The sequence below is a fragment of the Callorhinus ursinus genome, unplaced genomic scaffold, assembly GCF_003265705.2.
Source record: "Callorhinus ursinus isolate GAN/ISIS: 27379988/994484 unplaced genomic scaffold, GSC_fseal_2.0 scaffold86, whole genome shotgun sequence".
NCBI lineage: Eukaryota > Metazoa > Chordata > Mammalia > Carnivora > Otariidae > Callorhinus > Callorhinus ursinus.
Window position 1 is genome coordinate 1,113,933 of NW_027397148.1, and position 16,810 is coordinate 1,130,742.

General features: G+C 39.2%; 1 protein-coding gene across 12 annotated transcripts in view; it reads right to left on the reverse strand.

The window, feature by feature from the left end:
- Nucleotides 1-16,810, reverse strand: part of CEP192 (centrosomal protein 192) — a 146,337-nt gene that overhangs the window by 55,624 nt on the left and 73,903 nt on the right. For all 12 annotated transcript variants that reach the window (XR_012376801.1, XR_012376800.1, XM_025865172.2 and 9 more), the window contains 6 exons: nucleotides 15,384-16,209; nucleotides 15,170-15,296; nucleotides 7,289-7,457; nucleotides 4,042-4,960; nucleotides 2,918-3,066; nucleotides 1,216-1,446 (listed from right to left, as the gene is read on the reverse strand). Coding sequence is in view for 10 of the 12 variants with exons in the window: in XM_025865172.2 (XP_025720957.1) it covers nucleotides 1,216-1,446; nucleotides 2,918-3,066; nucleotides 4,042-4,960; nucleotides 7,289-7,457; nucleotides 15,170-15,296; nucleotides 15,384-16,209 (2,421 nt within the window). In the remaining 2 variants the exon portion in view is untranslated. The remainder of the gene's footprint in view (nucleotides 1-1,215; nucleotides 1,447-2,917; nucleotides 3,067-4,041; nucleotides 4,961-7,288; nucleotides 7,458-15,169; nucleotides 15,297-15,383; nucleotides 16,210-16,810) is intronic.

Genomic DNA, 16,810 nt, shown 5'->3' on the forward strand with positions numbered 1-16,810 from the left:
CAGCTGAAACATTTCCAACACGTTTGGAAATAATAAATGTACTTTAAGGGCACCTGGGTGGCTCAGTCAGTTAAGCATCCAACTCTTGTTTTGGGCTCAGGTTATGATCTCTGGGTCGTGAGATGAAGCCCCACATCAGGCTCCGCACTCAGCAGAGTCTACACCTGAGATTCTCTCCCTCTCCCTTCCCCCTCCCCCAACTCGTGCATGTGCTCTTTCTCTCTCTAAAAATAAAAATAAATAAAACCTCAAAAAAAAATCCCAAAGAAACTATAAATATACTTTAAAATGCATAACCATCCAATTTCCCCAAGAAACGACCCAAAGTTTCCCCTGGCCAGACTTAATACATAAACCTTTAACAATATGGATGAAATAGCTAACTGACTATATTCACTGGTCTTGGTACACATATATGTAGTATGTAATACAAGATTTCGAAAACCATATACATTTAGAAATATTGCTATTTCCACTTTCTATTTGAATCAACAGTTCAACAACTATTACTTGAGCCCCTACTATGTGCCAAGCACTACTCTGGAAGTGAACAAGAGACACCCACCCTGCCCCGCCAAACAGCTTACACACTAGTGTAATGTGACGTGGTCACTGAATACTCATTCGTGTAACATAGGGCAGCTGTTCTTATTTTCCCTATATACATATACACAAGATTTCCCCTACCTAACCACTTACTGTATTGTTTCTTAAAGTGATATTTAAAAGGCTAATATGGGGCACCTGGCTGGCTCAGTTGGTGGAGCATGCAACTCTTGAACTCAGGGGTTGAGTCTGAGCCCCACACTGGGTATAGAGATTACTTAAATAAATAAATCTTTAAAAAAAAAATAAAGAATTAAAAAATTTAAAAAGGCTAATATATAACATCCAACGTTTACATACAGCACCAGGGATAAACACTGATCTAGTTATACTTCTTAGTTTCCTTTAAAATAAACAACCCAATATGTCTAGTGACTTCAGAACATCTCAAACTAACAACTACATCTAGCAAGTTTACCTGTGTTTCTGTAAAATAATAGAAATAATTTTAAATTCTAAAATACAAAGATATGAAGAATCAATGGTTAGCTTGAAAGTAACTCTGTGGCATATTTAACCACATATTCATTTTTCTCAAGTATTACTTCTAAGGTTAAACAGCCTTCATTCAAATGCCAGCCATGACAAAGACCTGCTTAAAGTAGTTACCTCAATCACAGGGGTCTCGGCAACAGCCGTGAGAATGACTCGGCTTGCCAAGGCTTCTGCCTGTGCTATGGTCTCAGCATCCGCTGAAAATGGCCAAGAAGCAACACTGAATATACATCTGAAAATCCCAGGATCGGATGGTATGAAAAGTACTTTTATCTCTTCTGTGGCATGAGGTCTTATGATGACTTTATTCTTGAAGACTAAACAAGGATATACTGAAAGATCCACCTTTAAAAAAAAAAAAGAAAAGAAAAAGAAAAGCCACACATTTCGTTAAGAAATGGCTTCACAGGAAAATCAAGAATTAGGATCAACTAGTTTAAGATCCCTTTCTTCCTAAACTATCAAATCCAAAAATTTATTGCTCTTCCAAAATATCCAAGTCTTATAACTCATTATCTATAAAGTACAATTAGCCAAAATTATGAAGACTTACGAAGCTAAGTTGAATATGTGTTTCTGGTCTGTTTTAAAGTAAACACAAGGGGCGACCGGGTGGCTCAGTCGTTAGGCATCTGCCTTCGGCTCAGGTCATGATCCCAGGGTCCTGGGATCGAGCCCCACATCGGGCTCCCTGCTCCGCAGGAAGCCTGCTTCTCCCTCTCCCACTCCCCCTGCTTATGTTCCCTCTCTCACTGTGTCTCTCTCTGTCAAATAAATAAGTAAAATCTTTAAAAAAAAAAAAAAAAAGTAAACACAGCTATCTACACTCTCACTTCCACTGAAAGAGCCCCTGGAAACAGCAGTACTCTGGCACCCCACACGTCGTCCAGGACAGGTTTTTGCGGCTGTATAATCAGGGGGATTAGACTGACCTCCAAGTTCCTAGTCAGGCCTCCAAGTGCATGATTATGACTCACCTCAAACCCTCCCTCCTCACTGTACACAAGGGCATTCTTTTCGACTCCCATGTCCAGAGGCAACACTAGTTCCTAAACGCCCCTAAAAGGGCCTCCAAGCTCACCTCTCACCCTTAACGCTTTCCTCCAATCACATACTTTCCATCTAACCTCAGAATCAGAGAGGAAAGGCTAGGAAAAGGGAAGAGGGAGAGCAGACACAATCTTACTTTCCCAGGTAAATAAGGGTTATTACCAGGAGGTAAGAGGGAAAGTAAACTCATCCACCAACGCTCGTCGCAAGCAGCAGTGGTAAAACCAGAACATTCCAAGACAGGAGTTGCTGACCGTACTTCCCACCCTCCCTGCTCACTCATGTCCACATAGGTCATTGTAATCATGAAAGGAGATTTAGAATAGTGTACTTTAGCACCGCTACCTGATCATGTGAGAGACCCTTGCTGTAAGAGTTAATGTTAAAATTGTATTTCTAGATATTTAAAAAGATCATGTAAGAATGTGATCACATAAATTAGTCAAAAAGACTCCACATACTGAATGAAGGTATAGGTCCCAAGAGTAACTTTTTTGATAAATGACAGTAACTTATATTCAATCACATTTAACAAAACCAACAAATAGCGGAAATTGGAGCTTTCAGTACACTGGATGGACTACAACAAAAGGGGGGGGGGCTAAGAGAAAGATACAATGTCATTTTCTCATGTACCATCGCAATGATTCTGTGGGAAGACTGGGGGGGGACAGACTCCCCTGTACAAAAGGAAGGACTAGAGAGAGATCCAGTATTAGTCACAATGCAATTTCTAAGCCAAAGGAGAAAGACACAGAAAGCTTACCTTTTCACCATTAATACTAACGGTGAGAACCCCAATGCTGACCTGTAGCCAGCGGTCAGTTGGATTAAGTACACTGAGGAAGGTCTGTGAAGCAATGCCAACACAGCAAGCATGAGGAAACTTCAATTCCTCAGGTACTCTTACCTTCCCTGGGTAAAGATAAAGCATGGTCAAATGCAAGTTATATCAAACACCTGATTAAAAGCGCAACTGGGTAAATGGCAATTTTTATAGAAGACTACCTGTTGACACCCAAGAGCTATGGTATGAAGTGCCCTGGGTCTTAAGGAGTCCTTGACATTGTATAAGCCTCAGCACAGGCCAACAATGTTTTTCTGTTGTATCCAGCCCAGGAAGAACACATGCAATTGATCAAATCCACAATCTGCAGCTAATCGATTCTTCGATGTTACTGCCTGTTAGTAATCTCTTCCCTTTTTTCTACCACAAGTATAAGCCACTACCTAACCGAATAAGAAACTTACAGAGGGCTCTAACTTTCAAGGTTTGCACATCTACCCAGAATTTTAATAAGGCTGATCTTTTCACCATCCTTATGCAGTAACTTTAGAATTTCCTTGAGAAGAAAAAGAGGGTAGAGAAGAAGACAGCATGCCAGTGGTCATGTGCACTGTGTCAGGGAAAGCACAGCACCCAGCTCTGCTTAGAGTGGCCGTCTCTAGCAAAAGAATCCGGGGGCAGTTCAGCCACTGCAAACAAGGGTGGAAGGGTGCTGTCTCTCACAACTGTTATCCCCCAAGAGACTTCAAAAAGTGGAAGGAGACTCACTCCTCCAGGGAGCCAATTCTAAACCGGGCGGTTCCTAGTTGATAGAATAATAGAAATCTAAGTGCAGAGTACAAGAGAGACAGGAAGACAAAGGCGTCGGGGAGTTTCACCTGCATACTTAGGTTTGTGTTTTTCTAAGGCCATGCCAGGGACCCTTGCACAGCAATATATTATGGTCTGTGTTCTCAATTTAGGACAAAGAACAAAATTAAGAATAAAATTCACACCAACCAGTATCTCCTTGAAACAAACTCGTTTTGTGTCTCGCTTGAGAAAACTCAATTTTTAAATAATAGCAAGCAACAATAAGCAATAACAGAGAGAAAGCATCTTACCAAATCCTGGTAGCATTCCTGAATCCCATGGTTCAATTCCACAATTTGTACCAACAGACTGCACAGGGAAAGGTTTTGCTGTACTTAGAAGATTCTGATTTAAGGCATTAGAATATGGGTTATAAAGGGAAGAGGGGCCCATCAATCCAGAGCCGGTATTTTGTCCTAGACAAATTCCCATGGCCACAGAGTTGTGAACGTGCTCTCCTGCGACAGCAGGATATGGACAGCTTCCCGAGAGTCCACAGACAGTGGCGCTGCCAGCATGGCACTGAGGCAAAGCAACATTTCCAGCCGAAGGTAGTGTTCCCAAATACTGCTGGGCAAAGGGGGCTGTGGTAAAAGAATGTTGAGTCCAGAGTGCAGGAACTGCGGTGGGCATGTTCTGCATCACAGGAGCAGAGCCACAAGACACAGTGCTGGGAAGAGGGGCGCCCTGGTTTCCCGGGGCCATCCGCTGAGGAATCTGGCCACTTACTGCACTGTCAGTAGTTAACGTAGCTTCAGAGGCTACTCTTTCACCTTTGTTCACAGACGCCTGGTGTGATCCAGGCCGGTGTGGCATCGCTGACACAACTGGGCGGGTGATGCCTGACTTGCTCAGTAGAGCCAGGCTGATCTGGTCCAATTCACTGGGGTGAGAGGTCAACCCTACTGCACCGGTTTCTGATAGGTCTCCACTCCTGGAGGAAAGATCTTTATTCAACCTAAAGTAAGGTTTTACATCTTCAGGTATGCTACTCAGAGAAGTCATTTCAGCCACATTGTCTGTATCTGAGTTTTTCTGATTATAGGATCGTGCTACTTTACTTCTACTTTGAAATGGACCTTTTTCTCTCAGTTTTTCCACAACCTGTTCCTCTGATGGAATTGGACTGGCTTGAGTAATTGTGGTGCTCAATTCACTGGTGACATCACTCTGTGTGTGACAAAAAATGTTAAATAATCCACAAACTATTATAATTCAAACCATGCTGATATAATCTCAAATAAAGAAGAGATCTACAAATTAACTCTCTGAACAAAAGGCCAACTTACTACAGCTGTGAAACGAAAGATTATAAGTTAGAAAGTGTTAAGTTACTGCTTCACAGAAATTATGAGGAGGTTAGAGAGGAGCTATATACCAATTACATCTCTCACAAATTTACATAGACAAAGGACCAGCGACAAGTACTTTCGTTCAAATTTAAGGGACTGTTTTCCTGGAAGCTGTACAATAAAAATCTAAATAAATTAATAACACAGGCATGGGGGCTGAGCAAGCTTTCAAATGAAATTGACACAAGGTCAGGAAGAATCAACACAGCTAATAGGCTTTCCCATGCCGGTTGTTTGTTTATACTGCTGTTAGGCTTGAAGATGCTAATTTCTATGAGCACTAAGTCTTTTCCAATGTCTAAGATTATGTGGTTCTGTTTTCTTAGGTAAGAAGTAACAGCCCAGTCAATGTTCATATACTCATTTCATTATAAGGCATCACCTTAGGAGTGATGTCTACAGCTCTGCAGGGTGGACCAGATGGAATTTACATATAAGTTAAGATGCACTTAAACTGACTATTCTCTACACTTGGTTTGAAAATTTCTCTTAGACCAAATAGAAATAGACATTAATAAACAAAGACCAGGTTATTTACTAGACATCAACCAATCAATCCACAAAAATAAATAACAGCCAGTATGTATTCAGTGGTAACTTCTCGGTGCCAAGCCCTGTTCTCATGTCACTGTCCCTCCTTAGAGATGAAGAAACAAGCTTGCGGAAGTTACAGTCTATCTCAGAAAATAGCAGAGGATAGCCCATCTAACTCTACAACTCAGCCTGTAACCACTAGCTAAGAACAAAGAGACCCAACACTTACCAGCATCATCAAAAAGATGGCTTTTAATGATTTGTCCAACATGACACCATATATATAGTAACTTTAGTGGATATATTTAGTAAGGGCTTGGTGGAGGAGGACTATATTGAACACAACAGTCATATTCAGCTCATTAAAAAACCGAATACTGTCATATTCACAAAACACACACAAGTCTAGCTTCTCCCACATAAATCTCTCGGATCTACCTGCTTCTCTCCCACCCCCACTGCCACTACCTTAATCCAAGCCCAAACCATCTCTTGCCTGAGTACAGCAGCCTTGTGTCAAATTCTCCTGGTTTTAATCTTGCCCCTGCTCAGTGCCTCCTCCACACTGCTAGTGCCACAAGCTTTTAAAACATCAACAAAGGGGGGTGGCCTGGGTGGCTCAGTCGTTAAGCGTCTGCCTTCGGCTCAGGTCATGATCCCAGGGTCCTGGGATCAAGTCCCATATCGGGCTCCCTGCTCGGCAGGAAGCCTGCTTCTCCCTCTTCCACTCCCCCTGCTTGTGTTCCTGCTCTCGTGCTCTCTCTCTGTCAAATAAATAAATAAAATCTTAAAAAAAAAAAAATCAACAAAGGGACACCTGGGTGGCTCAGTGGGTTAAGCGTCTGCCTTTGGCTCAGGTCCTGTCCCAGGGTTTCTAGGACGGAGCCCTGTGTCAGGCCCCCTGCTGAGTGGGAAGCCTGCTTCTCCCCTCCCTTTGTCCTGCCCCCCACCCCGGCTCGTGCGCTCACTTCTCTCTCAAATAAATAAATAAAATTCTTAAGAAAATAAAAATAAAAAAATAAAACATCAACATAGATCATGTCAGTGTCCTGCTTATGAGCCTCTGAACTCCCAAATTTTACATCCAAGACTCTTCATGGTTTGGCCTCTCCTCCTTTCCCCATGTACAATTCACTGTAGCCATGCCAAACTTCAGGGGTCCTTCAAACGCACTGTGCATTTTACAACTCCATATCTACCCTCATTTGTTAGTTTGCTTCCTCCCTGCCAACTAGTCTTACAAAATATGGCTTCAGTATATTATTTATCCCTCCCAATAACCTTTGTTGAACCATCATTAAGTCCAGTCAGATTTGTAGTTAACTACTTCTGAATCCCACAGCAAAGGTGGATTACCTCATTCCAATGTGCCTGGCAAGTGTCCTCCACCAGACTGAAAGATTAAAATAGTTGTACTTCTACTGACTACTCAGCAAGAGTAGCTATTTGATCAAAACACGTACACGCGTACATGCACACATACACATACACACACATTTTAAAGTTAAAACAGCAACAGAAATTACACAGGCCTAAACTTCAGTCTGACTCCTACAACCATTGACTTTAAAGCCATAAACCTTACTAAAGAAATAACAGAAATGCCGCCCACCTTGCAGCCCTCAAGGCCATGATCTGAGGCCGTAGTAGGACAGGAGCTCTCTTGTTCAGACACGTAAGTCAACCTACTCACACTAGCTTGTGGACACACCAACTGAGACGACTCACTCTCACAGGGGGGCTTCTGATGAGCTGCTGAACCAAAAGACTCTAAAGCACACCTGAAAGGGAGAACATCTTGTGATTAGTTTTCCATTCCTTTATCTAACATTATCTACACTAACAAAAAGCCATCTGTAGTCTATAGTCTCTGCTCTAGCTGCCATATATGGTAACTCAACCATGGACTTTTAATCTAAAATTGTAAATCATATTCCCATTGAATGAAGTACCTGGTAAACTACTGTAAAAGAAAAAGACTGTGGCATTTTCATTAACAAATTTCATATATAGTCGCCTAACAAAGTGAGCTATTCATCTGATAAGCATTTATCGACTACCTGATATAAAGCAATGAACCAAGCATTCAAAAGTTCCTGCCCTCAAAGAGCACAGATGAAAAAAAGAATCATGTACGTAAGTTCAAAGAAATGGGATCAGTCATACACTGCTGAGTGGAATATGAAGTGGGACGACTTTTGACTGAGCGATTAAGCAATGCATACCAAAGCACTTTGACTCAAACATTCTACATCTGGGAATTAATCCTAAGGAAAAAAAAAATCAATGCTAATTATAAAGACTCTGCCAAAAGGATATATCTTAAACACATAAGAGAAATTAGGCTATGGAAATTATGGCACAAACATACAATAAAACACTACTCAGGTACTTTAAATCATACTGTTAAGTACTATCCTTTGACTCAGAAAAATGTTCATGACATTAAAAAAAAAAGATGAGAAAGCAATAAATATAGTAAGATTCCACATCTATCTAAAACACACGCCACGTTTTTAACCAATACCCATCCCAGGGCCAGCCCAGCCCGACACAAGGAGAGAAAACAGGAAGCACCACCCAAAGAGAATGGCAAAGTCATACGGGACAGGAACAGCTGCTGCCCTACTGAATGCACACTGTGTCATTTCGTTTCAGTTCAGCTCTTATTTGATTGAATTTTACCCCAACCCTTTTTGTTTTGCACAAAGTTCCGAATACTAAGCTGGGTAACAAACACAGAGAAAAATCCCATTTTTAATTTTGGATTTTTAAAAAGCCCCAAATCAAGACAGTGGTATTGACAAAAAACTAGTTAGTGACTTTCTAACCAATGTAGACAGAATATTAACCAAATTGCTTCAGGCCTATTTTAGCTTCTGCATGACACGCACCCACATGGGTTCCTATATGCATGCACACACACACACATATACACAGAGACACCATAATACAACATGAAAAAAGTTCTGGGTTACCGGGGTGATGTGCTGTATTAGTCTAGTTCCTTTTTTTTTTTTTAAACGATATTTATTTATTTGAGAGAGAGAGAGCGAACAAGTGAGAGCACGAGAGAGAGCAAAAGCAGAGAGGAGGGGCAGAGCGAGAGGGAGAAGCAGACTCCCTGCTGAGCAGGGAGCTTGATGTGGAGCTCCATCCCAGGACCCTGAGATCATGATGAGATCATGACCTGAGCCGATGGCAGATACTTAACTGACTAAGCCACCCAGGCATCCCTAGTCTAGTTCCTTTGATTGAAAGGAACAAACGCATTTTGGGTGTATTACCTCAAATAATGAGACGTGAACTCTAAGAACACCTGGAAATAGGAGTGCCTAAGTGGCTCAGTCAGCCTAAGTGTCCCAACTCTTCATTTAGGCTAAGGTCAGGATCTCAGGGTTGTGAGATCGAGCCCCATGCTGGGCTCTGTGCTGGGTGTGGAGCCTGCTTAAGATTCTTTCCCTCTCCCTCTGCCCCTCCCCGCTAAAAAAAAATGAACACGTGGAAATAAAGAAATTTTAGTTGAGATGTCAAACTTCAAAGGAATCCCAAAACTGCCAAGATGCCAGCCACACAGAGATACAAAGGCGGTTCTGGGACTAGAAGGTCTAAATCAGCTCTATGGACCTGCTGGAAACGAGCTAGAAGACTAGCTAAGAGGAATGCTAGTGAGCAGCAAAACTTATCAGATAAAGTACACTCACCAAAAAAATGTTGCCACTGAAAAGATGAAAATTCTGGCCAAGAGTATACCGTAAATATGAAAAAAAAAACCCCAAAACTTAGGGGTACCTGGGCGGCTCAGCCGGTTAAGCATCTGCCTTCAGCTCAGGTCATGATCCCAAGGTCCTGGGATTGAGCCCCACATCAGGCTCCCTGCTCAGTGGGGAGTCTGCTTCTCCCTCCCCATCTGCCCCACCCCCGACTCATGCATTCATGCTCTAAGTCTTAAAAAAAAACAAACAATGCAATACAAATTGGTAGAAACCAGAGAAAAAGAATAAAAATACCACACTCAAAAAAAATCACCCTCATTTTACCATAATAAAAAAGTACAAGGAGAACTTCAATAAAAATAAATGAACATAAAATCAAAGTCCATGTTGTCAGCAATAAAAAGCCTAACTGATGCTACAGAAAATCAGTGATGCAGAGGATAAACACCTGAGCCACTACCCCACAATACAGAGTAAATGTAAAAAGAAGTGAAAATTAGGGAAAAGAAAACAGTCATAAATGACCAGAGAAGGGAGTGTCAACTAATGGGAAACCAGGCTTTTCAAAAGGAAAGAGAACCAATGGAACACAGTCAACAATCAAAGGTAACAGAAAACAAAACTTCCTCGGTTGAAGAAATAACTGTGTATACAGACTTTATCATAACCCAGGAAATCCAACTAAGAAACTGACACATGCATTTGAAGTTGACGAGGGAAAAAGGAGAGAAAGCTGTAGTAGGAACCTAAAACAGAGCTGGAAATGAGGCTTAGATGAAAATGCATATTGTGCAACAGGAAAACAGACACACAGCACGACCACAGTCACACAATGGAGTGCTACACAGCAACAAGCACGAGGAGATACTGGTACAGGCAACCACAGGATGAATCTCAAAAACATGTTCAAGAGTTGGAAGCTACACAGAAATATGTACGATTCCATTCATATGAAATGTAGCAACAGACAAAACTAAACTATGATGATACAAATCAGAAAGTGGGTGGCAGGGTGGGGGTGGGGAAGGAGGAGAATTGACTTGAAAAAGGCAAAGGACTGTTAATGGAGGGACATGTATGTTCTATATATTTTAGGTGGTGGTATTTAAATAGGTGTATGTAAGTGTCAGAAACCCATTGAATGAAACCCCTAAGATCTGTGTATTTTACTGTATGTTAATTATACATCAGTAAAAATAAAATATAACAATGCATACTGTGAAATCCTAAAACTGGGTTAGGAGTGGGCCAAAAATCTGACAGTAAGCATGCTAGTAGGCTAAACCACACCCCCAAATGATTCATGGATTAATCTACATACCAGAGACTGACAGATCTCAATTTATATTTGCTTTGGTGGCTACGGCAGCAAAACATGTATGCTGAGTAACTCAGCAACACTCCATCACTCTCATTTCATCTTCCCCTGCGATTTTAATTCAGAGCACACTTACCCTCTTCTAAATTGGCCTTTTCTCATTAAGTCCTGTTGTTTTGCCTCACACTAAGAAGTGGGGTTGCAGGTGCCTGGCTAGCTTACGCGTGTAGAGTAAGCTTACTGATTCCATGGTCACTTTAGAAAGGTTAAATATGACACCCTCATTCAAAATATCTGAACTTATACCAAGTTCATGAGAAACTTTAGTATCCCCCTAAGGTCTATGTCCTATACATAACAGATAAGTATATTTTCTTAGAAGGACAAAAAAAAAATCAGGTGGGTCCAAGAGTAAGACCAGCCAGCCAGCATTCTGTCTCTGACCAAGGGCAATGTGATGGAAAAAATAATAATGTAAGGCTTTATATATGAGTACTTTCATTTTTATTAAATGCCTTCATATACAACTAAAAAATATCAAAACCACAGAAAACAAGATGAAATTGGAAGTACGCAGGGGGAAAGAGACATTGCAGAAAACACTGTAAGGAATGCAGAGATAAAAAATGTGAAATGCAAATAAGATGAAACAAATTAAGAAAGAGGCAGATCATTGCAGTGATGGTCAAATTCTGTATCTCTGATTGTGGTGGTGGTTACATGAATTCACACCTGTGATAAAATGACACTGAATTCTACCCACATATTCACTGTTCCCATGACAAGTTTCTGGTGATGAAACCATGCTAAAATTAGGAGAGATGCAGCCACTAGGGGAAAATGGGTGGTATCTTTGTGATCTATAATTTTTCCAAAATAATAAGTTCTTAAAGGATTAAAGAGAAAATAAATGCAGACGTCAAGCAAAATGGATCCCACATACATATCACTAGAGTTCTGGGGGCAGTAAAGGGCTGCAGCAAATTTTCCTTAAATAAATAAATGCCTGAATTCACATATTGAAGGGTATACTGTACGATGTGACAAAATAACCACGAAGAGTCAACATAGAGATATAGCCTAATAAAATTAAACTAGACTTGAAAGAGAGCATCTTTGGCATAAGCTTACAAAAAGATCAGGTCAATTCTGAGGCAGAAAGAATTGGGATGCCTCAGATTTCCCTCCTTCATTCCACAGACACAGTAAAGCAATCCCTACAAAAGACTTAAGGGAGGAAAGCATAAACCGAAGATTTTAAACAAAGCCACGCTATGCTTTCATTACAAAAGCCACAGGTTAACTGTGGAACATGAGCCTAGCGAGCACTGTTCCCTCTGTCCTCTGAGCAAACTACCACAGGACATACTTCAGTCAGTCGAGAGACAGGAAACACCTGATGGCTAGAAAAGAACATATTTATCATGGAACACTACATCAAAAACTAATGATGTAATGTATGGTGACTGACATAACATAATAAAATAAAAAATAAATAAATAAGAATATATTTAACTACAGAATAAAAACTAAACAAGTGTAGGATATGGTGATGAATCAAAATGCAAATGAAATGCCAATGCAGAAATTATGTAACTAAAAAAGAAAAAAGTAGAAAGGGAAAGAACATGAGAATAAGCTCTTATGGGTTGAGCCGTGTTTCCAAAAGAACATATGTTAAAGTATTAACCCCCAATACTTCAGAATGTGACCTTATTGGGAAATGGGGTCACTGCAGATGTAATTAGTTAAAATAAGGTCATAGTGGAATAGGCTGGACCCTTAATCCAAAGTGAATGCAGAGGCAGAGATTAGAGTAATTCATCTACAAACCAATGGACGCCTATGACTACCAGAAGCTGAAAGAGGTAAGGAAGAATCCTCCCCTAAAAGCTTCAGTTTAAAGATTTTTTTATTTGTAAGTAATCTCTACACCCAAGGGGCTGGAACTCACAACCCCAAGATCAAGAGTTACATGCTCTACCAACTGAGCCAGCCAGGCGCCCCCTCCCCTAAAAAGCTTCAGAGAGAACATGGCCCTGAACTTCTAGCCTACAGAGTATGAGGCAATACCTTTCTGTTGTTTTATGCCACCCAGTTTGTGACACTTTGTTATGGAAGCCATGGGAAACTAACACAGTTAGTTAGAACATCATTTAAAAGCTGGCACAACAAATGTCAGAAGCAGAAGCACATTTAACGGTACAAAGATAAACACTCAGATGGCTTTACAGACAAATATTAGAGGGGAGATAAAGGAGAAAAATCAGTAGATGACATCTATCATGACAAGTCAAGGCCAGATGACCTTCAAATTTGGTAGAGCTGGATGACTTCTAACGTTTTATAAACAAGAGCCGTTAAATAAGAGGTGGCTGTGTATATGAAACAGTGTTTCAAGATGAGGTATGGAAGAGTCACTGAAACAGGAAAGAATTTAAGCCCTCTACTAATTGTTAACTCTAGCTTACCCATACCATTTCAGATGAATATGCAAAACTCCAATGGCAGCCAGGGAAATACCTAATAGATAACTTTGAAATCAGATATAATTTCAACCTGTTTCAAAATACTGAACATTTTTAAGAATTTCACTGTTTAGGTAAGTTTTTCTGTTTATTAAAATCCTTCAATAGAGAAACATATAAAAGATATTTTATACAGCCATAAAGGGGGGAACTAGGTAGCTCAGTCAGTTAGACGTCCAACTCTGGATTTCGGCTCAGGTCATGATATCAGGGTTGTGAGACTGAGCCCCAAATCAGGCTCTGCACTGGATGTGGAGCCTGCTTAAGATTCTCTCTCCCTCCCTGCTTTCTAAAAAAAAAAAAAAGCCATAAAAGACAATATTCATAAATTTTAATAATAAACTTTTTGTATGGCAAAAAAAATACAAGCAAAGCAAAAAGAAAAAAAAATGCTTCTACAGACTAAATAACTCATATCACAAAGGGCTATTCATTCTGCCTAATACATCAAGGGCTCCTAGAAATGGAGACAAAAAGACTAAAAATCCATGAGAAAAATGTGCAACAATATTTCATAGCGAAGGAAATACAAATATAGAGGAATAGATGCTCATTATTACTCCTAAAAAATAGGAATTAAAGTTATACTGAGATACTATTTCTTTCACCTATCAAAATGTCAACCATCAAAAAGTTTTATAAATATTCTGTTGATGAGGCTGTGGGAAAACAGGCTCTCTCTTAAATTGTTGGTGGGATAATTAAACCAGTACCACCTCTATGACATGGTTGTACTAATTTAAATAGGTACATGAAGGCAAATACTCTGATCCAAAAATCTCATTTCTGGGAACTTATCCTATAGATCTATTTCACATGACCAAAGTGACTATAATGCAAATGAAGCTGTAATAAGTAACTTTATAGAGCAAAATATAAGAAGTGTGTAAAGGACTCTATATTGAGTATAAAAAAGGATGACATAAGAATATATATTCATATTTGGTCATGCATGCATAAAGAAACTCTAGACTACATCTAAGAAACTAATAACAGCAGTTCCCTGGTGAGGGGATTGGGGAACTAGGCAGAAAAGGAACACGGTAATGCAGGGAAATACACACAGGCACATGAGTGCATATACACATATAGACATATGTATACATTTCATATACACACATATATACATTTATAAATACACATATAAACATTTCATAAAGCAGTAAGTTTAGCTGTTCAAAAGTTATACACACACATGTATCTATATACATACTTTTTGACTAATGCAAATTATGGCATTTTTGAAAAATTACATTTTAAAAAGTTCTTATAACTTGAGTTAAATCCTATGAAGTATTAGGATTCTTCTAACCCTTGAAAAAGTATTTACCAATCTCATTAGCATTAAAAAATCAAATTAATACAAGATAAAAAAATATCCAAACCTTTAAGCTATTTAAAATATTGGTAAGAAAACAGTGAGATGGATACTCTCATCATACACTGATGGTAAGAACTCAAGTCTTTAAGACCTATTTAGAAAATAATTTGCTAATAATTTCCTGAGTTGGGAATTTCACTTCTACTTATCTATCCTTAGGAAATAGTCAAAACACAGAAAAAAAATTTTATAGGCAAAGTTGTTCATCTCAGTATCATTAAAATGGCAAAACAAAAAATAAAATGACAAAATATAGTAAAATATAGTATCTCCCATTATCCACCAGAGGCATCAAATAATCCATGGCTGATTCACTGTGCAGACTAATTTTCTCTTAAATACAAAGAATCATTATAATAAGTGAGAACAGCAAAGTATAAAACTTGCACAGAAAAATGGCTTGAAACAAATTCACAAAATATTTACAATGGTTACCTTTGAGAAATGAACCTATAAATGATTATTTTTCTTTACACTTTTTCCAATTTTCTTATACTGAACACATATTTTTATTAAAGAAAAAGAAAAAAAAAAAAAGGTAAGCACCTACCCTGATAAACTTGTTCCAGAAATTTCACTAGGAGAAGAATGACTCAGTGGAGAAGAGGAAGGTCTGAAGCTATCCTGGTCATCCTCTGAGCCATGTCCACCATGCTCAGGAGAGTGATTTTTCAAATCTATCAGAAAGGTGTTATTTTTCAATGAGAACAACAACAAAAATCACTTGTAATTTTGTGAATGTGACCAATTACTTCAACACTTACCAACGTTTTTAGGCGTAATTATGGAATGTTTTCCAAAAGTCACATGTTTTTCACCATTGCTTGCTTCACTAACACACTCATTTTGCTTCTGATTTTCTCTATTATTTGTTATTTCTTCACACTCTCCTAACAGCCAAACAGATGCTATCCTGGGGTTCCTTACTAATGAATAACTATTAGATGTTGGAGTGGATACTGAGGTGGCTGTTTTGCAGTTACTAATATCTGGTAATTTGTTGTCAATAGGATATGTCTTCACATCAACAATTGTACTTTCATTCTCTTTTCTATTTGTAAGAATTGAATTTGGACAGTTTGTTCTAAATGATTCTTGATTCTTGCTCTCTCCATTTTCACCATAAAAAGTAAATGCTGTATTTTCTTCTGGTTCCCTTATACTTATACTAGCAGCACCTAAGTCCACTGTATGGCTGTCTCGTGTAAACTGTTTTGGCAAAGATAAATCCCACCGATCAGATGTACCAGCTCTTGAAAAGTTTTCCAGTCCACCTTCATATCTACTGACTTCTGTTTTTTTAAGGTATTTCTCCATATCAAACATGCTGGATCCATTACTTTTTTCTGTATCATTAGGCAAGAAATGAGGCACAGTGGAATAGTCCTTTTGTTTATTATCTTCCTGAAAAGTCTTCTCTCTGGTTTTATTTGAAAGTGCCTTGATCATGGCAGCAAGTTGGGAAGGATCAGTACTTAGTGATGCATCTGCAATGGCTGAAGCAATGGTGCTTATCCTAAGTACAGAATCACCATCAGTAGGTGGCTTGCTTTTGTATCTTCGGGGTTTGCTACTCATGAAGAAACTGTCCTAGAAAGGAGAAAAATTCACATCAGATAAATTTATCTCAGTTTCATGGACATGTACATATTAGTTTAATCTTTAGATGTTACATAAAATTTAACAGCAGCTAGAAATTAATGGTATACCAATTAAATGCCCTAATTAAAAAAAAGACAGTTGTTATCAACTTTAATTACAGAGTACTGGGTTACTCACAAAATTGGATTATCAATTATTTTTTAAAAAATCTTCAGGAGTTAAAGAGATGCTAAGGAGGTGTCAAAACTGAACCAGACAGTAATTTGAAACAAAACATTAAGATACTGGGATTGAGAAACCATTGAGCCACTGTAATTCCAAATATAATCCTTGGTAATTTCATTCAGTTGTTAGAAATGAGGAACACCAGTAGTGTTAGATCACTTTGATCCAGGTACTGGGATTGAGCTGATTGGAGCTGGCCCTCAGTCCTTATGAGGGCCACCCTAATTTTGGTTTGCCTTTTATCCTAGGGTGTGTAACCCTTTGTGGTCTCATCCTAAAGCACAGTTGTTTACCACGGCTACTCCCTACCTCTCATCATTGGTAGGCACTGAATTCTGTTTTTATACCCTCACTCCCATAAGAA